The sequence below is a fragment of the Caretta caretta genome, chromosome 1 (genome assembly GCF_965140235.1).
Source record: "Caretta caretta isolate rCarCar2 chromosome 1, rCarCar1.hap1, whole genome shotgun sequence".
In the NCBI taxonomy this organism is placed as follows: Eukaryota; Metazoa; Chordata; order Testudines; family Cheloniidae; genus Caretta; species Caretta caretta.
In genome coordinates this window covers 9,026,867-9,051,921 of record NC_134206.1, presented here as the reverse complement: position 1 = coordinate 9,051,921, position 25,055 = coordinate 9,026,867, and the positions used below count along the sequence as shown (strand labels likewise).

General features: G+C 44.3%; 1 protein-coding gene and 1 long non-coding RNA gene across 3 annotated transcripts in view; one reads left to right on the top strand and one right to left on the bottom strand.

Annotated features, from left to right (window-relative positions):
* The window catches only part of CLPB (ClpB family mitochondrial disaggregase), a 145,579-nt gene that overhangs the window by 118,438 nt on the left and 2,086 nt on the right, over window positions 1–25,055 (top strand). For both annotated transcript variants that reach the window (XM_048838534.2, XM_048838526.2), the window contains exons 8-14: window positions 1,210–1,287; window positions 3,846–3,901; window positions 7,624–7,668; window positions 12,693–12,854; window positions 16,894–17,050; window positions 22,148–22,221; window positions 24,765–24,884. In XM_048838534.2, coding sequence (XP_048694491.2) covers window positions 1,210–1,287; window positions 3,846–3,901; window positions 7,624–7,668; window positions 12,693–12,854; window positions 16,894–17,050; window positions 22,148–22,221; window positions 24,765–24,884 — 692 coding nt within the window. The remainder of the gene's footprint in view (window positions 1–1,209; window positions 1,288–3,845; window positions 3,902–7,623; window positions 7,669–12,692; window positions 12,855–16,893; window positions 17,051–22,147; window positions 22,222–24,764; window positions 24,885–25,055) is intronic.
* The window catches only part of LOC142071173 (uncharacterized), a 56,764-nt gene continuing 32,993 nt past the window's right edge, over window positions 1,285–25,055 (bottom strand). Inside the window, exons 3-4 of the long non-coding RNA XR_012667210.1 lie at window positions 3,458–3,528; window positions 1,285–3,202 (exon numbers count right to left, since the gene is read on the bottom strand). This is a non-coding gene — a long non-coding RNA (uncharacterized LOC142071173). The remainder of the gene's footprint in view (window positions 3,203–3,457; window positions 3,529–25,055) is intronic.

Below are 25,055 nucleotides of genomic sequence, written 5' to 3'. Positions count from 1 at the left end.
GCCCGTTGCAAACCAGTCAGGGGAAACCAGGCCAGTTTAGGATTCCAGTGCAAAATTTGGACAAATTTGACTGAGCTTTGCTTTGAATTTTTGGAGTGGTTAGAATCTGCAACTTTGTGAAACTCAGGGGTTTCAAAGCTCATGCAGAACAAAACCCAGAAATGGCTGTGTGAGGCCCCCAAACTCCCACGTGAACCCTAAAGAAGGCCTTTATGACCATAGGAATGACCGTGTTGGAACAGTCCAGTATCCCAAGTAGTCCTGTATTTTGCGTCTAGCAGTGGCTGCTGCTAAATGCTTCAAAGGCCAAAACTGCTAGGGTCCCAGTGCACCACCCTAGTTCACATAGTGTCACGCTTTACTTTTCCTTTCCCCACGTAGTTCCAATGATTTCGTTGTTTCAGGGAGGCTGCTGGAGGAGGCAGGTACTCCTCAGTTTGACTGAGGGTAACAGAATCGAGCCCTTAGCAATTGCACAAGCCCACCTTGGGTAAGAGGACTCAATCCTGCAGGCAAATCAGTCAATGCCCTGCAGCGGGAGCGTGGTTTGACCTTCAATACTTTGTAGATGACCGTTGGACTTTGCTTTCTAAACCACCCCTGCCTTTGGGGTAGAGGTTTCCGTTTATATCACTGATCGATAACTCACGTCCATAACCCTTTGCAGACATTCATTGATATCTCCAGACCATCCCCATTTCCAGTGTTTTTAAACAAAACTTACAGCGGTATGTACATCAGTTCAAGGCTGCCATGACCTTGAATCCAAACATCCTCCACTTTCAATTTGCATAAGGGAAAGAAGTGACAAACTTCTCCAAACCAGCCCTTTACATAAAGGTTGCACTTACAAGCTGGAAAGCTAACACGCCTCTTGAATTCTCTCTCTACCACCCTTTCTTCGTTCATTCAATGTCCACCCTCCTTTCTGTTTCCCTGGCAACGTTGAGTGCACATCCTGGAAAACTTTATCCGAAATCTGCTCTGGGCAGCTTTCCAAATCCATGCTAACCTGATTAGGTGTCTCTGGGGGCCTTGCTGGCTAATCAAATTAGGTAGCACTAATGGTAGTGAAGACTTTGAGTGGGCAGAGAGCAGTAAAACATAGTGTATACTTAGTGATAATTATACTTGCTTTTGTGTCATTGATTTATATGCCTCTTTTTTTTTTTCTCTTCCTCCTTTTGTTTTCGTTGTGTTTAAACTCAGCAATTCGGAGAAAGGAAAATGGCTGGTACGACGAAGAACATCCCCTGGTTTTTCTGTTCTTGGGATCATCAGGAATAGGTAACAGATGGGTTGTCATTTGTCACGGGGGAGAACACAGCTGATGAGGCCTGATGTAGGCATCATCTCGTGGCATGTTCTGGACATACGTATGTGTGGAGAAGGGGGAAAGAGGAGGCGGTTACAGTAACTTGCCCTGTTACCCCATTGTACTCCAGGGTGTGTGACCACACACACTAAGCCCTGTTTTCAAGGACTTATAACTCACTTGTCAAACATGTCGTCAACTCATGTGGCTGGGAAGGGATTTCCAGCGGGTCCTCTAGCCCATCCTCCTGTGTTTTGTCCGGGTAAACGAAATATCTTTGGGCTTAAATTCATATGTAGGGCCAGATCCCCAGCTCGTGCAAGTGGAGCTAAACTGATTTCCAGCAGCTGAGAATCTGGGCTTTCAAGTCTCAACCTCAAAAAAGCACTTTTAATAATAAAAATGTTGCTTTTAACAGATTGGACCTTTAAAAAGGAAACTCTGAGCACAGGTATGCAAAATAACCAGTTCAGAGATGGCTTTTCAATCGTCAGCACTCCAGGGCAAGGACCTTGCTTGTCTTCAAAGCACTTGGCATGCTATTGGCTCTAATATTTTTCCTGATCACTGAAAAAGGTTAAACCGTCTAAATGTGGCATTTGAAAGATGACAGAGATTGTACTTTACATGGCCTCCCCTGCATTGACTTGGCTGGCTGGAAGATGCTCTTGTTGTAGGGGTTAAGGCTACTGGGGTTATGCAACCATTATTGTCTCTACAGAGTCCTGCCTCAGGGCTGTACTAGGCAAAGCATTTACTCTCAGTGAGTTGCTGTGTAACTATATGAAAGCAATAAGCAATGTTAACTCTGAATTTCCTTGCTTCTGAATGTTTCTGTTGGACATTTAGAACTAAATTCTTCCCTGACTGACACCTCCATTGAGTTCTGTGGGATTAGACCTGCTGCAAATCAGGGCAGAACTTGGCCTTTAAAATGATTTGATTTTTTTGTGGGGAGAGGGTAAATTATGACGTATTTTTGTGTGTATGCCATGTGCATTAATGCATATATATGAGTGTAGGTAGGTGTATATTTAATATATAATGGATATAAATAGAGTATTGAAGACATAAGTACAGATGCCATACCTGGCTTTGGATTCATTTCCAGACATGACATGAGCTATTAGTTTTAACCCATAAAGACTCTTCTGATTTGGGTCCTATGTATCTCAAAGACTGCCTGTCTCCTCTTGTGGTACTCAGGCAGTTGAGGTCAGCTGGGGAGCTCAGAGTGAAAGCCCCTACTTGTGATTGGCAGCGGGGCATTCTTGCTGAGGGCCTTTGATCCTGGCACAGTCTGGAGTATTCTTACGCCCAGGGCACTTTGCAAAGCCTGTCTGTTTACCCAGGTTCTTTTTTAATAGAATAGAGTGAGAGGAGGACAGGGTCTCCGTTTTCTTGAGCCAGTGTGTTTGTTGATACAATGTCAACATAGATTTATCCTGTAATATATGTTTTGAATTATTGATTGTTCATACGCCTAGAGTTTTATGATAGACTCCTTGGATAAATCAAACAAATAAAGAATATCACATTTCCCAGCAAATTCACTTCTCATCTGGAAAGTAAAGACATTGCACATGAAACCTGGGATGTCTGGCATAAATGTCACAAAAATCTGATCCAATTGTGCATCTTTTGGTCAAAAGAATTAGAATCTCTCTGTATCTTCATTCAAGAATCAACCTATTAAAGGTCAAGCACAAGATCCTCTGCTCAGCCCATGATGCAGCCTTCATCGTCCACTTGTTAAATTTTCAACATGCACCTTTGTGTTTTCTGCTGTGTATTTAGATTGTCAGCTTTTTAGGGCAGGGACTGTCTTTCTGTTCTCTACAGCACCGAGCATCATGGGGGCCTGGTCCATGACTGGGCGCCTAGGTCCTGCGGCAATACAAATAATAAATAATAGTTGCTATTAATAGGTGCATTAAAATTATTTGTACTAAATGGAGACCAAGATTTTAAAAACTAACTGTTCATTTTGGGTGTCTCAATTTTGGAATTTCTGCCTTGAGACACCTTAAAGGCGCCTGGTGTTCAGAAAGTGCTGAGCTCCTACTTTCTGCAAATACGGCCTCTTTAAGGGTGTCTCCCACTATCTACCCAAAATCGGAGCTTCCTAAAATCACTACTTACTTTTGAAAGTCCTGGCCTTTCTTCTTGTATGGAGTCACTGATAACAGCCTCATATTGTTCCAACCAGCACTCTGTAAGAGAGAGCCATTTTTTGATACACACACTCTAACCTTATGAAAAGAAAATATCCTGGTTCCTCTCCACCCTTGGGTGAATTTTGGGGAACGTTTCATTTATAGTATTCCTTATTAATACCCCTGCTTAACATGAAATACTGTTGCAGAGAAAATCTCCATACGTGGATTGCTTCTTGAACTGGATTAAAGTCCTGTATTGAGCACATGGGTTGTAGAGAGTTAGACATGTGACTCTTGCAATCATTCGTGGTAAATGGAACACACTTTCTAATTGTTTTAACACAAATCTTTTCTTACTGTTTTCTGAATAGGTAAAACAGAGTTGGCCAAACAGACAGCCAAGTACATGCACAAAGATGCCAAGAAGGTAATCCCTGTTATATTTGTATTTTATCAATCAGCTGGGCTTTAGATAGCAGCATGGTTTTTTCCATCACTGATGTACTACCGCATGTGTCACTGCATGGTCCTTCTGTGCGGGGAGGCAAACTCACATTGTTGACCATTTTGGATCATGGTGGCACTTCAGTCAACAGCTGAAAGAAAGCATCACATTTGTCTTTGTGCATCAGTGAGGGATGCTGTTGCTTTAGAGCAAACTTTTAAAAACCCCTGTGTCACTGCCTATGTTTTTCATAACACTTTAGTATAATTCAAAGAAGTTAGCAAAAGCCTGTTTAGCTTGCTTCCCTTGTTTATGAGGATACTGTAAATTTGAATATCCTATGTTGTGGACAAATACATTTCTTTGTCTATGCCACTAATAAAAACTTAGATCATTAGAAGTGAAGGAATTTTAAAAGTCCAATTTGCTTGTCACTATGTGTGCTATTGGTTTGGTTTTTGCATTTCATTCAGCGCGGACAATGAAAATAAGTGACATCGCATTCGGGTTCTTAGTGCCGGAGTGTTTGGGTTTCAAGCACTGCCACGGATTGTTTATCTGTTTAAAAACAGCCATTTTCATTGGATTTTTTTAAAAAGCCATATTATAGAAACATTTTTAGGTAGTATTAGGTTTTAGAACATCTTTGTTTTTTCTTTAACAAAATTGGGTCAAGATTTTAAAAATTAGGAGCCTAAAGTTAGGCTCCTAGATCCATGTTTAAGCCTCTGCCTAAATTTCAGAAGTCCCAGCTGCTCCCATTGAGGTCTATGGAGATACATTAGTATAAAACTCGTGTGAGAGTCAGAAACCAGCCTTTTGCGTGTCACAGAGGAAAATGCAGAGCTGCAACACCAAGGTGTCCTGCAAACTGGTGTTAGATCAAATCTGCCTCTCCTAGAAGTTCTTCAGTGTAGAAAAGACAAGATGAAATGACACACATTGAAAGAAGATCAAAAGTAAAACAAGGCCATAAAACAGCCTGTTCTGGTTTCTTTTCCTCATCCATCTATAATTGCCTTTTAAATGTAATAAATTCCACTTCCTGGAGCTCAAGCACCTTAATTCAGAGCTGCTGCACCTGGAATTGGTCAGTGCTTCAGCTAAACATCAAATGGAAAAATCAGCCAAACATTGAATGTTGTGTTAATTCAATAGCATGCACAAATCAGAGTTTTACTGTTTGGCAGTCATTGCAGTAATTAGCCCTCTGAAGAGGGGTCATAAACTATATGGATAGTTATAGGGGATGCAGCTAATAGCAGGAACGGACTGATTAAGAAAGAAGAATTCATAATGGTCTCCTTTTCATACTGACAGAAAGGTTAATATTTAATTACAAATGCTAATATCTTTATATGGCCTGCCTTAATTTGTGCTGTACGTACAATGAACTCTGTGATGATTTGCTGACACAAGAGGGGTTAGATCACAAATGGGCTGATTCAGAAAAGGGAGTTTAGAAATGTCTTAGGGCCTGGTACAGATCTTGCTCTCACCAGGGTAATTCCCTGGGCTCTGGAGGGGACACTCCTGATTTACACCATTGTAAATGAGCTCAGGATCAGGCCTGGAAAGCCACCTTTACAACAATGGCACTGATTTTGCTTGTCTCTACTTTTGCTGCCCAGTCTGAGACTGGCAAGGATCCACAGCTTCCATTGACCATCTATAAAGTTGTGGGTACTCAGGCCTTATGAAAATCAGGTCCTATGTGTCTCAAGTTGGGCGCTCCAAAGTCAGTGGCTGTTGGCCTTAGAGCATTAGTTTGGGTAGCAGTGACACAGTCTGACTAGCCTAGCAATGTTAACTTAGAGCTGGTTGAAAATTTTCTGCCAGGACAGTTTTCCATCAAAAATCGCAATTTTATTGAAATAAAAAAAATTTTTGGAACAGTGTCAGTTTTGACAACTTTTTTCAAAAGGAAAAAGTCTAAACATTATGTTTCAATAGTGTCAAAATGTTTGGGTCTTACACAGCTTCAACACTGCATACTTGTTTTGATAGTGTCATTTTGATTCATTTTGTTTTGACTTTATAGTATAATCAAAACAAAATGAATTAAAATGACACTACTGACAGAAAATGTTTTGATGGTCCCAAATCAAAAACTTGTCAATTTTTTTCCCCCGTGGGAAATTTTGAAATTTCAGCTTTTTGTTCCAAATTGGAACAAATTCTTTGACATATCAGCATTTTCCACAGAATTGAAATTCCGGTTCTCAACCATCTGTAACGCTAGCATCTTTGTTCATATACAACTCCAATTGTGTTCTAGACTTGCATTACAAGCAGATCCTCTGGGGAGATGCTGAGCCACCTCCGCTCTCAATACCTTGGGAGCTAAATCTAGCATCTTTTAGTGTTAGGCCCCTGGAGGGGGCAAACTACGTCTGGGATTCGAAAGCCAACAGGAATTCCCATTGACAACCAGCATTCTGTAGCTATGTTTTTATACCTTTACCCTCTACCAACTATTTACAATTCCAGTCTGTTTCTTCCTTATTCTTCTGTGTTTCTCTATACATGATTGTGTCTCAGTGAATAGGGGCTGTTTAGAAGGTTGTAGGTAGATGTGCTCCTACTTCATTTGATCTATTTATTTTTGTTACCATATCACTAGTCTGAGGTGGGTTTTCGTAAATGTTGTCTTTCCCCAAAACAATACCCAACTTCACGTCCATCTCTATCCACTCTTCTGTTCCACCTTCAGCTACTGTTCCTCCACACAAACGAGTGCGTCGCTAATAAGATGGGTGATATAGATGAGTAGAAGATACAGTCAGCTAGCCTTTTATAGGCCGAGAGAAACATGTTTCAGGAGGGGGAGCAAATGCTACTGAATTGCCAACTGGTAACATTTGCTATGCATTAAGCACAAAGCCTTGGTCTAAGCTAGCATCCAAGGGTCTCTACCACCCACAGAACACTCGCCATGGCTCTCCAGCTGATACAATTACGGGATGAGTCATGTGGGTCACACGGCATGTGGGTCACAGAGGCATGAGCTGTGACTAGAAGAAATGCCTTTGGAGACCTGGCTGGTTGTCAGGTACTCCCATCCCTGCCATCACTGCTAGGAAAGTTCAAGCTTGCCTTTTCATAGCAATATGAACTAAGTTATAGCTGCGAGCATGGGAAATTCATTTTCTGCAATGAACCGCCAGCCCTTTCAGACATAAAGGAGCTTTGTGTATCAACCTATAAATTCTGTGACAGTATTATCTCAATGCTGTGATCGTCCAAGTACTTAACTTACCTTGACTTTATGATTTTATTTTTTTTTAACAGGGTAGGCATTACGTTCTCCTGTTGATTTATTTCTAAACAGTTGAATGGTAATAATGGCCATTTTGTGTAGCAAATTGCAAGTCCCATTTTCATCCCACCACTGTAGTGATGAGAGCAGGTCATCTTAATTGAACTCATTCAGAACAAGGGTAGCCAGATTTGGGACCATTCTTACGTACCCTTGAGAAACCTTGGATTTATTTCCACCCTTTTCTTTCATAATCAATCTCAGCTTTTTGCAATGGATTTATCTAAGCATTTCATTGACAGGCATCCTTGGGAACAAACAAACACACACTTGTGCATGTCAGTCCCCCTCAGCAGCTGCGCTGGATCCAAAGATGCTATTTAAATGTAATAAAATGTGTAGAGCATTAATCAAAAATAATGTTGCTTACTTATTTCTGTTGCAGGGTTTCATTAGACTGGACATGTCAGAGTTCCAGGAAAGGCATGAGGTTAGTAAATGGCCTGTCTGTATTCCCAGGGACTGAAATTCTAGTTTAATCAGTAATTTAAACAAATCATGTCAATTGCATCTCTCTCTCTCCTCTCCACCTGCCATCACTGCCCTCTGAGGTGCTGAGCACCTCCTCAACTCCCACTGAAAGCAACAAGCACCTAACAGGTCTTGTGCCTGAGCATGGGATCTAATCCTGAGAGCGAAATCAGTGGGAGCTGTGAGTGCTCAGCGTCTTTCAAGGTGAGGCCCCTGGCCTCCAGGAACCGAGAAGTGAAATGTTGCAAACAGGGATGCAAGGAGAATAACAAAGGCTGCGGTCCCAGCCGCGGCTCCGCTCCCAGCTGTGGCTCTGGCCACCTGCCATGGCTCAACCTGCAGCCCCAGCCACAACTCCACTCCTAGCAGGGGGCCACAGCTTGGCCTGCAGCCCCAACCCCTGGCAGGGGACGGGCGTGTGCGCACACATTCCATTACAGGTAAGGGGGGGGCCATGAGAGGAAGAGTTCAGGCACCATTGCACTAGAGTGTAAAGTGCCAAGGCAGACGAGGAGCAGAGGCCAAGTCAAAGGAAATGCTTGATAACAATATATATCCTATATTGTGGCCTCTGCACATGCTGCCAGTGGTCTCAATAGCAAGAGAATCAGAAGGGAATAGTTGTGTTCAGGAATGAATGCTGTCCAAATGTACGTGAGATCAGCCACATTGTAAATAACCCCCCACTAAAGCCATGTAAAGTCATGTTAATGGGAACTACAGGGACAGAAATCAAAACTGAAGAAGAGAAGCTGGAGAAGGTGGACAATTTTACCTATCTTGGAAGTACCATCAGTTAAGATGGTGCCAGTTCTGAGGAAATAAGAAGAAGAATCGGGAAGGCAAACGGTGCATTTGGAAGACTCAAAACCATCTCCCTTGAGACAAAACTGAACGTGTACAAAGCAGTTGTTATCACCATAACAACATATAGCAGTGAGACATGGCAACTTACCAAGAAAGATGCGCAAAAGCTGGATGCATTTCATCACAAATGTCTGAGAAGAATATTGGAATAACAGAGAGAGAGGAAGACGAATGAAGAAGTCAGAAAAATGACTGGACAAGGCACCCTCCTCACAAATAAGACTTCAGTGGCTGGGACATGTGCTGAGAATGGAGAGTGAATGCTTACCAAATATCGCCCTTGAATGGAAGCCAGAAAACGCAAGAAGAAAGAGAGAAAGACCAAGACTGCTAATAACATGGAACCAAACAGTTCTGAACGACATCAAGCACCTCAACATGAAATGGGAAGATTTGGAGAGAAGGGCAATTGACGGGCAAGGATGGTGAATGTGGGTAGCCCAATGTGCAGCAAAGCACGGGATGGATTAAGGTCTAAGGTAAGGTACTCTGGAAGAGCTATTGGTGATACTGTGTGTTCTCTGAAAGGTTCATGCATCCATAGGAAAGAGAAGGAATTGAATAAAAGAATGAAGAGGTATTAACAGACTTTACAGATGATGCAGCATCCCTAGCAAACCTGTATAGCATCCTGTAGGAATACTACCTCCTCCATTTGGAAGAGAAGCAGAACAGCTGGGCTAATGACAAAAGCGGGGAACACCAGAGACTCAGGATATGTCCACACAGCAAAATCTGTGCACAGGCTAGTTTGAACCCAGCTAGTGTGGAGAACAATAACAATGAAAACAGAGCATCGTGAGCTTCAGAGCAGACTTGCAAGCCAAGTTAAATACTCAGGGTCCATGCTGGGCTTGTACTATCCTCACCGAAGCCAGAGCTGTCTTCGCTGCTATTGTTACCCCTGCTAACTGGATTTAGGCTAGCTTGGGCAGCCTACATGCACAGCTGTTGCTGTGTAGACATACTCTGTATGTCCCCATGCAGGATTTTAGGAATGAAAGTCTTTAAAATACATGGAGTTGAATGTGTAGGATGTATCTCTCTGTGAGAAGCTGTGCTGTGAAGGTATTTAAAGCTGTAGCAAATAGAGCAGGAAAATCTGATAGCACTAAAGATTTCAGACTGGAAAGAGGTAGTCTATAAAGAGTGTACAGAGTTTTACACAGAGTCCCTTTCGTCCTCTGATAGCTGTAGATGGCTTGCAGATTGTTATAGACAGTAAATAGAACGAGGTACATGGAGATCCTGAAGAGTGTGAGTTAGGAAGTAAGTTAAAGAAGAGACCCATAACAGAAGCAGCTACTTCCTTAAACTGCGTGCAGGAAGGAAGGAAAATGAGGAGCGTCTCGTTAGCTCACACTCCAGAGGTCTGTGAGTCAAGAGAGGGACTAGGGCATTTGAGAGACGACCTTTCAGGGGAAAACCCTAGAAACAGCCTGTTAAAGCTAAGATCTCTGTTGATTGTTCCAAAATATAAAGGAAAAGCTCCAGGTTGGGAGTGTCAGTTTTGGATACTAACTGGGTGTGTCTGCATGTGCGCGCACTCACATGTTATGCTCAGAGTGAAGAAAGGATTCAGCTGGTTCAGTGACCTTGGTCAAATCACTTAAATCCTTCTGTGCCTCTGTTTACGAGACTGGGACAAGGGATAATAATTAATAATAACGCTGACGTACTGTAGAGGGCAATTGTGAATCTCAGTGTGCTTGCCAAGCACATGGAGATTCTTAGAAGGAAGGCGCTAAAAAAGAGCCAGGATACTATTATTTACTACAAAGCATTGGCGAGAAAGGGATACAGAGAGGGAAAATAGAAGAATGCTCAGAGACTGATTGATAGATGATTGCCAAAGGGTCGTATGATATGTGTGCTCTATAAAGTAGCAGTAAATACATAAATGACAGTGTTGATGATAGAGACAGAACAAAAATGAATCCAGAGTCAGAAACAGCCATATGCAAAGTATAAAATACACTGGCGAGGGTGACAGAGGTGACGGTGCAGGGAAGAGAACAGAAGACATAAGGAAAGCAAAGGCAGAGAATTGCAAAGGAAGATAGAATACGTTTTTCATGCAAACAAGGATCAAGAGGTCAGTGCTGGAGACAATACTAAAGAATGGCATGAAGAATCTGACACTGCTGAGGGCATTGCTAAAACAATTGGAACTTCAGCCAAATTCTGTCCACTGACTCGGAGTCTCTCACCTGTGGGGTAGAATATAGCACTCTCAAAGGAGGATGGGGGCCAAATGCCAGAAGCAGATGTGCGTTTTGCAGGAAGAGGAGAAGGAAGTAAAGATCCCAGTTCTCCTGAGGCAGACAGATCTGTGCAGAATACTCTACAAGTGGCAAAAAGTGGGCACCAGCCTTTGTATGAGGAGGTACTGTGGTCCATTCAAAGGATGGACCTAGATTGGCTTTTTTCCTCCCTCAAATTTCTTGTATTGAGCTGGAGAGGTAGGAATACTGAAAGGGAACTGCAGCTAGTAAATGCAGTTATATCAGGTGGCAACATGGGCAAATGGACGTGAAGACACAACTGTTATTCTCCAGCACAAAGTTAGTTTGCAACAGATTTATCATAATGCTGGGCCATTTCATTGTTCCAAAACAAGAAGTTGTGAATTCTCTCTTTCTCAAGCTAAATATTTTAAGGATTTGTTTTTCTGTTCCAAATATTCCATCTTGGCCCCTATTAACTGACTGCAACCAGCTTTATTAGGACATCACATGTTATAAGGCCAGGATTTCCAGAAGTGACTGGTGATTTGGGGGGCCCAGTTTCAGACACCTTAAAGGACCCTCATTTTCAGGAAGTGCTGAGCATCCTCCATCTGAAAATCAGGCTCCTTTAATGTGTCTTAAGTTGCGCACCCAAAATCACTAGGTGCTTTTAAAAATCTTGGCCAAGATAGCTGTGTTGTGTTGAGCAACCAAAAGTGGTGGCTGAATGGTCTTCTATTAGCATCATAGAAACACTTACATTGGTTATTGAAGTAGAAAGGGCAAATATTTTTGTTATGGTTTTTTTTCAGTTTATTTTATTCACAGAATTCCCTTGTGTTTTTCCTGTGCTCTGATTCCCAGTTGGTTCCCCCAATTGGGAGAGAACAGAGGCTCCATCTTTCACCATCTCCCTGAGACCTCTTCACATTCTTAGCCAATCTGAAGTCCCTGCTTCCTCTCCACACTTTAGATCTTCCACTGAAGCAGCTAGCTGTCCACAATTCTCAACTGTCCTGCTCTTGAAGTGTTTTAACAGATATTAAAGGAGACCAGGAAGATGGTCATTAAAGATCCCCTGGTGCTTTTCAAGAAGAGTAGGAATTAACTGGTTTCAGAGTAACAGCCGTGTTAGTCTGTATTCGCAAAAAGAAAAGGAGTACTTGTAGCACCTTAGAGACTAACCAATTTATTTGAGCATAAGCTTTTGTGAGCTACAGCTTACTTCATCGGATGCATCCGATGAAGTGAGCTGTAGCTCACGAAAGCTTATGCTCAAATAAATTGGTTAGTCTCTAAGGAGCCACAAGTACTCCTTTTCTTTTAGAAATTAGCTGGTGTCATCTGGCCACAATCTCTCTGTTTGACTTTAAGGCCATTTAGTTCTCAGCAAGCTGAGGTATAAATCTACAACGCATCAGCACTAACTGGCCATGTAGATTCTGCTACTGCGCGTTAAAAGTTCCTTAGTGCACTTTGATCTACTGTGGTTTCAAAGAGAAGTAGGTCAAAGTGCACTATTGAACTTTTTAGTGTATGGTAGCAGGGTCCACACGACCAGGCAGTGCACGGCAAGCTAGAGCACTCTACAGTTACATCCTAGCTTGCTGCATGCTAAATGACACATGTAGATGTTTCTTCAGGTTCGAATGTCCAAGGCTGTGCGTGAGCTATTACTGAGTGTTTAATGCTCAGTAGTCGTTGTGTTACGTGTATCTAACTCATTGCTTGTCCAGGTGCTTCTGAGATACTTGGAGAATAAAAGATGTCACAGTGTATATATAACTTAATTCTTACGTAAAAAAATTGTGGTCATTAGCTCCTATTTAATGAGAGGAGCTCCTTCCATCGTCTCTTACATGTCATGTTTTCAATCACTTCCTCTTAGGTTGCCAAATTTATTGGCTCTCCACCAGGCTACGTTGGCCACGAAGAAGGTGGGCAGCTAACCAAGAAGCTAAAACAGTGCCCAAATGCTGTGGTCCTCTTTGACGAGGTTGACAAAGCTCATCCAGATGTTCTCACCATTATGCTGCAGCTCTTTGATGAAGTAAGTCTGGGTCTCCGTGTGGGCGTGTGAGCATATGGAATATGACAGTGATTGATACAAGGAGCTGACTGGTACAGCTGGCATCTGGGTGTCTCAATCTAGGCATCCCAAATCACTAGACACTTCTGAAAATTTGGGCTAGCAAATAATCCCCATCTTCCTAGTCAAAGAACATGAGAACAGCCATACGGGGTTGGACCAGTGGCCCATCTAGTCCAGAATCCTGTCTTCTGACAGTGGCCAATATCAGGTTCTTCAAAGGGAATGAACAGAACAGGTAATCATCAGGTGATCTATCCCTTGTCGTCCAGTCCCAGCATCTGACAGTCAGAGGCTTAGGCCCTAGGGACACCTAGAGCAGTGGTTCTCAACCAGGGGCCCGGGGCCCCTTGGGGAGCTGCGAGCAGGTTTCAGGGGGGCTGCCAAACAGAACCAGTGTTAGACTCGCTGGGGCCCAGGGCAGAAAGCCGAAGCCCCACAGCAGGGGACTGAAGCCCGGAGCCCTGAGCCGTGCCACCTGGGACTGAAGCAGAAGCCTGAGAAACTTAGCTTCTCAGTGCCCCCTGTGATTTGGGTCTCTGGGCAATTTCCCTGCTTGTTACCCCTTAATGCCAGCCCTGGCTTTTATATGAAGAAAACCAGATGTTGTGACACAGGTGGACCTATCTTGTTCTTTTTTTAATCCAGTTACACTTTTGGCTTTCACAACATCCCCCGGCAACAAGTTCAATACATTGACTGTAGGTTGTGTGAGAAAGTATTTCCTTATGTTTCTTTTAAACCTGCTGCCTATTCATTTCATTGGGTGCCCCGGTCCATGTGTTATGGGAAGGGGTAAATCACACTTCCTTATTCACTGTCTCCACTCCAGTCATGATTTTATAGACCTCGATCAGATCCCCCCTTTCTTGTCTCTTTTCCGAGCTGAAACGTCCCAGTCTTTTCAGTCTTTCCTCAGGTGGCAGCTGTTCCCTACCCTTCATCATTTTGTTGCACTTCTCTGCACCTTTCCAAATTTTAATGTATCTTTTTTGAGATGAGGCAACCAGAAGTGCACTCAGTATTACGGGTGTGGGCATACCATGGATTTGTATAGAGGCATTATGATATTTACTATCTTATTACTGTCCCTTTCCTAATGATTCCCAGCATTCTGTTAGCTTTTTTGACTGCCGCTGCGCATCGAGTGGATGTTTTCAGAGGACTACCCACAATGACTCCAAGATCTCTTTCTTGAGTGGGAACAGCTCATTTAGACCCCATTATTTTGTATGTATAGTTGGGATTATGTTTTCCAATGTGCATTAATTTGCATTTATCAACATTGAAATTCATCTGGCTGTTTCTCAGTCACCCAATTTACTGAGATCCCTTTGTAACTCTCCTCAGTCTGCTTTGGATTTACCTGTTTTAAGTAATTTTGTATCATCTGCAAACTGCTTACCTCGCTGTCTACCCCTTTTCTCAGATCATTTATGAGACAAATTAGGAAAAAGCTTGTTACAAGATCACTGTAGGCCCAGAGCTCAGCTGTCTAGTACAGCTAACCCCTGTCTTATCCATTCTACCAAACTGCCTTTCATGTACCACACTGCCTTTCCAAGGACTTAACCCTGGGAAACAGCATCGTGCAGAGGTCTAGTGGTCTAGATTAGTGGCTCTCAACCATTCCAGCCTACTGTACCCCTTTCAGGAGTCTGATTTATCTTGCGTACCCCAAGTTTCACCTCACTTAAAAACTACTAGGATGACCAGATGTCCCGATTTTGTAGGGACAGTCCCAATTTTTGGGTCTTTTTCTTATATAGGCTCCTATTACCCCCCACACCCTGTCCCGATTTTTCACATTTGCTGTCTGGTCACCCTAAAAACTACTTGCTTTCAAAATCAGACTTAAAAACACAAAAGTATCACAGCACACTAGTACTGACAAATTGCTTATTTTCTCATTTTTACCATATAATTATAAAATAAATCAATCGTATAGAGAGCAGTATAAACAAGTCATTGTATGAAATTTTAGTTTGTACTGACTTCGCTAGTGCTTTTTATGTCGCCTGTTGCAAAACTAGGTAAATATCTAAATGAGTTGATGTGCCCCCTGGAAGACCTCTGTGTACTCCCAGGGGTTCACATACCCGTAGTTGAAAACAACTGGTCTAGATTACACCTCCAGTTAAAGGAAGAGATTATTTTGGTGGGTAATCAGAAATTCAGAGGAATGGGACTGCACAGATTATACTGAGCAGTTGAGAAGGATAATGAATAATAATATCTGGGTAGATCGTGCCAAGAAAAGGTGCACAGTCTCCTGTCCATTGCAGAAAACACAAAGAGTGAAATAGGAGCATTCTTCCTGTTTCACTGTGCAGACTCTGAGCGGTTAGGCTGTACCCCTTTAACATAAATAATGCCTCTCTTTAGCAGGCACACATTGATATATCTCTGCACTGTACAGAGAAGCACTATGGACTGAAGGGAGACCAAGGAGCCTGTTGAATCTGACCTACTCATCTAGGAGAAAACTCCATCAATATCTTATTAATGTTATTTCTCATTAAGTACTTGTCTACTTTCTAAGTCAGCCTGATTGTGGTTATGATTTCTCTGGCTGTCTGTGATAGCATGTCCTATGGCTTTACTCCCCTACCCATGCACACTAATCTGGCCCTAGCAATAATGTGAGAGAGGATATTGGCAGGAATCTCAGACTCAGGAGTCCCTAGTTGCCTGGCATGTGTACTGTTTGCTCTTCAAGGGAAATCTCTCCTCCTTGTCTGTCTTTGGAAGTTGTGGCTGCACCTGTATAAGCTGATGGGAGGACAGAGCTAAACACCTGTGTCTCAGTGAGTCAGCTTAGTTCCTGAAAATGGAGCTGGACAAACGTTCTAGGTACTCCTGCATGGTAGATTGAGTGTACAACCTATTGTGGGAGGGTTTTGAAGCCTCAGTCTGTCCTCAGAGGCAAAAAAACTCCAACCCCCCTTTTTTTCCTTTGAAGGATTAATAACACAATTTTTTCTTGCATAGATCATCACAGCAGCAGCTAAATGTGAAATCAATTCCTGCACCACATGCTTGACAGGGAAATAACCTAAATGTTAATATCAAGCACCCAACATGGATTTGTATCATTGTGCTGGGTATCTGCTGTTGTGTACATGGGGGGTGGGGGGAGGACGGGGACGGGACGAGACGACTGCCTTGGGACCTTGTTCTTTTTTGTTATTACTAAAGAAAATTAGTGTTTTTGAAAGGTTCCTATTTTAGTATTATAGGAGGAGCAATGATACAGTGGAGATCGGTGTTCACAAGAGTGACAGTCACCCCCCTGTGCAGGACACAAGCACCTGCTGCTACCCCCTCCGGTTAATACGCTGCGTGTGATATTGGACAGTAGTTGCAGTTATGAGCCCTGGTTTGATCTGTCTGCATGATCCTGCTGTACCATAGATTGCTCTGTATTGCTCAGTATAGTTGCACTGTCAGTCTAACAACTCATCCCCTTAGTGTCCATAGACAGCACAGAGTCACCTAGAGGAGCCTAGCTGCCCATTTACACACACACACACACACACACACACACCCTTAGTTTAGAATGATGATGTTCATTATCAGTTTTCTGTTGACGATTTCCTAACCCTCTGTGGCTAGTCCCCCCTACAAGGGTATTTATTTTTGTTTGCTTGTTGTAATAATAATAATAAATACTTTGCACCTCGGAAGTGTGCCTCCCCAATGATCTGAAAGCACTTTGCAAACACCGGTTCCACTAACACTCCCTCCCTGTCCCCGGTGAAGGGTGCAAAGGTATCTATGTTACCACCATAACACAGAGAGTTATTTAAGTGACATGCCCAGAGTCACACAGGACACTAGCCCAGGCTTCCTTTAGGCACTTTTAGAAATATCTCCCTCTTGGGCGGAAGGGTTTGGCACTCACGTATTTGAAATATCCCCCGTGCTTTCGGCTCTCTTGTGCAGTGTCACAGCACAACAGCCCTGGTGATGCAGCTTTTGTTGTTTGTTCTTGTTGAAGGGCAGGCTGACGGATGGGAAGGGAAAGACCATTGACTGCAAGGACGCCATCTTCATCATGACCTCCAACGTGGCAAGTGATGAGATAGCCCAGCATGCCCTACAGCTCAGACAGGAGGCCCTGGAAATGAGCAGGAACAGGATTGCTGAAAACCTAGGTAACAACCTCTACTATGTACTCTAAGTCCTCAAAGGAACCTGCTTCATAAAATTACCTCCGCACATCCCCACGGTGTGGAGTCACATGCTTCGCCTCATAAGCCACAGAGCCTTTATTGGCAGGATCCTTCCAATGCTGGTCAATCGCGCATCACCAACTTCTACTATCTTAGCCACTTGGACCTTCCAGGTAGTTCCTTTTTCTTCTAAGCCAGCCAAAGAATTCCCAGCAGGAACTGCAGTTGGATCCTGGTGAATGTTGTGACCTCATCTCTACTTTAGCCAGTTGGCAGGCACCATATCCAGAGCCTCCAAATATCTGCTATGGTTTCTGCATCCTATCCTCCATCAGGTTCTTGCTGGGGTTGACACATTTGAGACCCCCAATTCCAAAGCCCCGTGTGCCGTGGGATGGTTTGTCATATGGACAAAGTCTTTGAGCTACTTGGTACCCATGAGCTCAAGTTGTTAAGGGGAAAGTAATTTTCCTGGTGCAGCAACTTCAGCTCATTGAGTGAATGTGCTTCAAACTGATCCCCCTTACACCAGATTCTGCAAAAGTTAAGGTGGGGTTGTGGACTCCTCCCTCCTTCCTTCCTAAGATGGTGATGGAATTCTACCTTCATGAACCAATCTTCCTGCCAGTATTTGTTCCACAGCCACATGGTCATCCTACTGAGGTCCTTCTGCCCAAGCTCAGTGTTAAAAACTCCTGGAGCTTCTGACTGGAGCAGACCAAAGGTCTTAGAAAGGCCATCCAGTTGTTTGTTTCCTTTGACACCAACTCACGCACTTCTAAACAGGTACCTCGTTATTCCTGAGGTGAGCTGGTGGGCCCGCAGCTGGCACATGCTGTTGATCATGCAATCTGAGACAGAGCAGCTTTGGTTGCAGGCCTCAGGCAGGACAGGACATGCAAGGCAACCACGTGATCTTCCCTATGTACATTTGTGAAGTTAGGAACATAGGACTGGAAGGAACCTCCTAGGTCACTCCTAGGACCCTGTTCTATTGCTTAGATTTGGCTTCTGGAGAAGCGTCCTGGTTCATGGTCCCAATGAGCCTGTCATTGAAGTAGAGGTGGCTACACACACTCACCAACTTGACTCTTTTTCTCTTATTGCACCTCTTATTTGAATTGGCTAGTTTTGTAAACTCTTCTTAGTGAAGGGTAGATCCTTGAGGCTCTGACCATCTATGTCTCTTAGTCACCTTTGGGGGGGAGGTATTTTACCCCTCCTTCCAACTTTCCTGTTCATTTGTTGGGCATTTGCCTTTCTTCTCAACATTGCCTGTTGCCGTGACTTATCATTGTTCCTTTATGTTGAGACCTCTTCAGAGATTCCAAGGCCAGAAGGGATCATCCTGTCTGACCACTTGTTTACCACAGATCACAGAACTTCCCCAAAATAATTCCCAGGGCAGATCTTTTAGAAAAACAGCCAGTCTTGATTTAAAAATTGTCAGTGATGGAAAATCCACCACGACCTTTGGTAAATTGTTCCAGTGGTTAATTACTCTCCCCATTAACAATTTATGCCTTATTTCCAGTCTGAATTTGTCTAACTTCAATATCCAGCCGTTGGATCATGTTATACCTTTCTCTGCTAAATTGCTAATAAATATTTGTTCCGCATGTAGACTGTAATCAAGTCATCCCTTAACCTTCTCTTTGTTGAACTAAATAGATTGAGCTCCTTGTGTATATCACTATAAAGCATGTTTTCTAATCCTTAATCATTCTCGTGGCTCTTCTCTGACCCCTCTCCAATGTATCAACATACTTCTTGAATTGTGGGCACCAGGACTGGACGCAGGATTCCTCAAATTCCTTCCTCTCCAAGAATGAGGCTCTTGTACAGATGGTATCTTTAAAGAAGGGGAAATTATTGACCTGAAATTCTGCCACATGGAAGATCTCATCTCAGAGGATTCCCCTTCACCTACCCACCCATCTCCCCTCCAAGGCTGATTACTCAGCTCTTGAGGGCCCATACTTTATTTAGAATTTTTCTTAAATTATAGAAATTGTATTTGTTTGTCCATTTTTATGGTACAATTTCCAGTTGGCTTAGTTTTTGAAGCGCTCTTGCTTCCCACACAATTCTTGAACTGGCTGGATGGTTCTAGGTTCTGTGATGGTGATGGGTGTCTAATGAGCACAGAGCAGGGCCTTTTGCATTACCCTTTCTCGCTTCTGAGCGCCAAAAACTTCTGAGCTAGAGAAGTTCTCCCTTGACTCATGCCGGAAGTGTCAGACCCAAAAGTGAGGATCCTGTGAGATGATCTTCAGAGAAGCAGAATTACAGGTAAGTAGCTTTCTCTTACTGAACATCAGCATAGGGCGATGGAGAGGGTGCATCTTTTAAAAATTCAAATATTTGTAAGTAATGGCAGTGGCTGAGAATTCAAATGTACACCTCGGCTGCTCCTGGTCTTTAGTAGTTGTTGTTTATAATCATAGCACCTAAGAATGCCAGTCACAGACCAGGCTCCCGTTATGCCAGGCGCTGTACAAACACAGAACAGAAGGACAGGCCCTGCCCTAAAGATCTGACAAACTGAGCATAAGACAAGAGACAATGGATGAACACAGACAGACCAATGGGGGAGTACAAGGAAACAATGGGACAATATTGGTCAGCGGGATAGGTAGTGGTTACAGCACTCCAGCTGTAATGACTGTCATCTTTAGAGTGGGCTGGTAATTAGGGGAGCAGTTGTTTATTCTTGATGCTTAACTATCTGTGTGAGAAGAGTTTCGTTTCTTTTTGGTATCTTAAGCTTTCTGGAGAAGTGGCTGCTCTTGTCACACATATACAGCATCATCGCAGATGGTCGTTCCAATGAGAACTTCACCTAACTAGGAAATCCACTAGAAATGGCTGAGAATTCGTTCTGAGTGATCTGCTAAACGTTCGGTGTGGAACTAACAACCCCACAACTCACACTTTCATGAAACCAAAAACTTTTAATTCTTAGTGCTGGCCACATATGTTTCTCAGCTTCTCTTGCTCACTCGCTCTCACACATTTTTTATCTTGAGTGGTAGGTGGCAGAACTCACTTTATACAGAACCTTTGATAGTCAGTCAAAATAGGTAAAGAACAAGGCACATTTGCAACTGAACTTTCAAGAATAACATTTTAAAATGCCAAGTGCCACCTTCTAAATGAGGAAAGAATTGAATTTTAATTTCTGGGAGATTAGTACAATTTACTGAGATAGCGGCAATGAATGACAAGCTGCAAAATGTATTTTGGACTCTAAAGTCTGGCTGCAGTAGATTTTCATCTGCCGCCTTATAATTTTCTGAGTTCTCAGCTTTGAAAGCTGCTTCAATGTTATGGGGACGAGCTCATTACAAGCACCTGGATAAATAGAAGAAAGAGCTGCTTCTGCAGTGTCCTTACATCTGTCTGTGAAAGCAGCAAGTGTTACACGTGAAGAAGCTGTGCATAGAGGTTACCACCTTTGCTCTGTTTTGTTCAACCTTCATCTTACAAAGGGCCTGCACAGTGGAAGAATACCATGCCAAATACTTTGTTGCATATTTAAAATCCCCCTTGTATCGCCAGCTCTAGGCTTATGTACCACATTTTACTACAGAATGCATAAAAGTACAAAGTGGTCCTGGGTCTGAATCTAAAGACCCGCCCACCCCACTCAACCTGATTCTCTCTCCAACCCTGTACCCAATGAGGCCTCCACCAGGAAAACATCCGTGCATCAACACATGTGGGCTGTGTCATGGTAATGGAGGGGAGCAAATTCCAGAATTCAGGGGCCATCACATAGAATGCCTCCCATTTAACCTGGGTTTCAGTTAGCTCCAGCCCCTCAGGTAACCTCAACTGCCCTGGTATCACATGGGGAAAAGAGGTGATCGCAAAGGGCCTGCACCATTTGGAGATTTGCATCTATAAACCAGGGCCTTCAATTGTCCCCAGATACCCATAGCAGAACAGTGCCACTTTAGGGCCCCGCCTGCCACAGCTTTACGTGAATAATGAATGCCAATGGTATTAGCCAGGTGGGTAAGGCTTTCAGAATCCAGCCCTTAGAGCATATAAGATGGGACTTTCAAAAGAGCTGACCGTTGGCATGCTTTCAGAAATTCTCCCCATAGTGTCTTTCACACAAGCAGTAGCTCAACAAACACAGCTGCATTAAATAATGTAGTTAACTAATTGCAGAGGGAGAGAGAAATGAAGAGAGATTTTTAGGCCATAAGCGGCTAAGTGCAAGTTTTGCTGTTTGCTAAAGAGATTGAAAAATGCAGAGCTCGGAAACTAGTGCAGAGCCTACGCCGGTTTGTCTGACTGATCAGGTATGACAGCCATAAGCATAACAACACTAGACGGCGGTGTACTTTGTGTGTAATGTAATCAGCATCGGTCATGACATTTGATCCACAATCCATAGATAATCTGTGGAGGCCAGGCCAGGTCCTTGGTTATCGAAGAGGTCTCCTTACGGAGATGAATTGAGAGCTCTCTGGGATTATGAGAGCAAGTATTGAGCAAGTAGAGAGGGTCCCATGCACAGTAAGTATCATCAGTGAGCGGTAGTCCCCTCTGGTATATGCAGCTGGCCCAGGGTGGGTCCCTGGGTTATCAGATCTCCGTGCACCTCAGGCATAGTGAGGCCATTTGCTCTCGTATATTTGACAGGCATGGTGGATCCCATGGAGTAGAAGATCAGTGGGGGTACAAAGAACAAGCTTCCTCCCATGCGTGCTAATTCTTTCACCTGCTTTTTTCTTCAACCCCACTAATTCTTTAACCTGCTTTTTCTTGAGAAGCTGGTGGGCTTTGATCGCAAGTGACGGTCATGGCATGCACAAAGGCAGCTGCAGTGAGCCACACTGCCAGCAGCATAGTGCCCTTGTGGCAATGCATGCCCATGCTTGTATGAGGACTTCCTGGGTCTCTTTTCCAGAGTCTCCCGTAAGCCTCAGTCTTCTGTTCCAGCCCATTTCCTCACTCCTGTGCAAAGTGCCATGTCCATGCGCTCTTCCAGGGGTCAGTGAGACTCGAGAAGCATCCTGTGCCTTGCCTTAGACATTTATCCTCTGTGACTTTGTCTCCTTTCAGATGATGTCCAGATAACTGACAAGATAACCATCTCAAAGCAATTCAAGGAGAACGTTATTCGCCCAATCTTAAAGGTACAGAGGGTTTTATTTATTGCCTATTTCAGATCTCCTAGGTTTTCATCCCTGGGCTGTTATCGCTGTTTATTTTCGATCACCCAGAAGTGTGCTAGGCGTGCAGTCTCTGCCTTGACAGTCTACAGTCTAGCGGCGGCCTGGGAGGGGAACGACTAATTTGGGATTCTCCCCCATCCCAATCCCGGCCTGGCCTCTGTGCTGCTGCAGCAGAGTGAGGGGACCAGAAAAGCATATAATGCCATGGAGATTCTGGGTGGTGGCAGCTGAGACCGGGCTGGGCTGCCTAAGTTACGCCATGGCTGCGCTGGTCCCCGGAACAGCCCGGAGTCGCGCTCCTTGTAACAACACAGCAGGAGTCAGCTTTGGGGAGGGCTTCGGCTGAAGCAAGATCTAGGGTGCGGAATGGACCATGGTGAGCAGCCAGGCCCGGGGCGATGATCTGATTGTCCACTCCCGTTTCAATACAGCCAGACCTCAGGGAGAGGGTGAGCTTGGGCTTTACGGGGCGCGCAGGCTGCCTTTGTGGAAGGCACGGGCTCACAGTGGCCTCCTCCAAGGATGGCTTAAGTGTTGCTGCTGGTTTGGCCAGTCGGAAGCCACTGGCCGGTTCCCCTCTGGGTTCTCTGACTTGTCTCATTTCCGCCAGCCCGTGGAGCAGCAACACAAAGCCCTCCCTCTCCCCAGGACTCCCTGGCCCACTGTGAAAGGCCCCGAGGAGTGAATGGCAAGGAGCTCCGATTATTCATAACGCCCTTGACTCCCTTCTTGTGGGTACTGCAGATGTGGGCCTGAGTCTGGAGGGGTGTGAGTGAAGGGAGACGGAAGGCTTGGCCCGCTGGTACAGAGAAGGTATTCTATGCATGGAGGGAGGCGTGCGGAAGGCACGGAGATGATTATGGAAGGAGAGGACAAATGGGGGCATATGGCATCACTGGCAAAAGGGGAGAAGTGATAAGAGACCAGATCACTGAGGTAAGCCAGGGTAGCCTTTACATTTAAGCTTGATGCAGTGGATAATGGGCACCCCGCCCCATTCCGGCTAATCAACATTGCTTGGTTTTATACACAGGGGTACGGCAAATAACCCTCGTCAGGAAAGCCTGTTAGAGCCCCGCTACCAACAACTGCCTTTAAGCATACTGGGGAGCTGGTGTGGTTCTGTTCCCAGTATGGACAAGGCCAAATTGGGGAGCTGAACCCAATGCCATGAAAAACATAGCAGTAATGTTATCCTCAATCATGCAGTGTCACACACAGTGTCTCTCTCCTACACACACACAGCTCCCGGTGCTGAGGGGTTAACTCGGAGGAGGAGGAGATTCTGCTGCTGCCATAAGCAGTGAGTGTATGTGAGCCGGTTAATGGATGGCAGCAGAACTCCCAATCGAATTACAGCCCAGGATTCAATCACCAACGTAAGGGCCGTGCACAGAACTGACATGTTCCAAATATATATCTATAAAAACACATGTAATGTGTCAGAATGACAAATTCTGGAGCTTAGCGTCTGTTCTTTTGCTCTTAAGCTTCTTTAAGAAGTTTCTAAGGCAACTCTGTGTGCTGCCGGACTTGCACTTCCAACACGAACAAGAAGCTTTGCCTTCACTGCAGATGGCACGTTCCTTGTGTAGACTTGGAATCAAATCGCCTCTTGCTGACCAGAATAGCGTCTTGTCATATAGAAGTCAGAGACGAGAGACTTATTAGGGCATCGAGTCCATTTCACTATTCCCAGACAGTACAGGATAGTTCCCAGGAGCGTATTCTTCAGTGCTTCTGTCTAGTTTTAAATAGAAACCATTTCCCACAACACCTAGCATGCACTGGAAGTTTCACTGGTTGTAGGCAGCTGCCCAGCCCTGTGCCACATAAATCTGCTATTAATAACAACACTCAACAATGGCATGGTGTGTTACATCTTCAGAGCACTATACAAACCTGAATGAACCCTCACAACCCACACCTGAGGTAGAGCAATATTTGTTTAAAGCTGGAGTAAATGAGATCAGAGCACTTTCGGCCAATATTTTTAAGCCTCCTCTAATTTTGAGTGCCTGCATTTTTAGGCACCCATCTTGAGACACTCAGAGCTTGAGGTTCAAAGCACCCACAGTTCTCATTGATATTAGCAGGAGCTGTGGTACAGGAGTGTCAGGCATGCAAAATCAGTGGGCACTTATGAAAAATGGGGCCTAAGTGACTTGTACAATGATACAAGCGAGTGTCGGAGCCGGACGTAGAACATGGAGATTTTCAGTCCCTTCCTGTGCTGCTTCTAGACCTATTAACCTCTCACCTTAGCACCAAACATCAGTGCGTGAGAAGCTCTCGATGGCGGGGATCTGGCAGTTCTGGTGCATACACTTGGTGCAGTGGTTATTAGCCACACATTGTGTTGTGGGAGGCAGTGTAAAGAGCAGTCTGGAGGCAGGCGTGATTTCCTGGGGATCTCCTCTTCTAGTGCCGGTGGCTATCCAGAGTGTCCTGTGGCTTGGATTTCTGGCCTGCTGATGATGATGTTTGCTCTTTCTCGTCTGCAGGCTCACTTCCGAAGAGATGAGTTTCTGGGAAGGATCAACGAGATTGTTTATTTTCTCCCCTTCTGTCACTCGGAGCTGATCCAGCTCGTCAGCAAGGAGCTGAGCTTTTGGGCCAAGAGGGTAAAACCAGACCATTGCTGAATGTATTGCTTTGGGGTTCACCTTCCCCTTAATCCATATGCAGCGGGGGGCCCTAACCAGACTTTTGTCCTATAACCTTCTTGTGCCAAAGTGGACTAGTTCATGGGGGTGACCCCTCTCTCCTCCACGCCATGCTGGACCAGAGCAGCG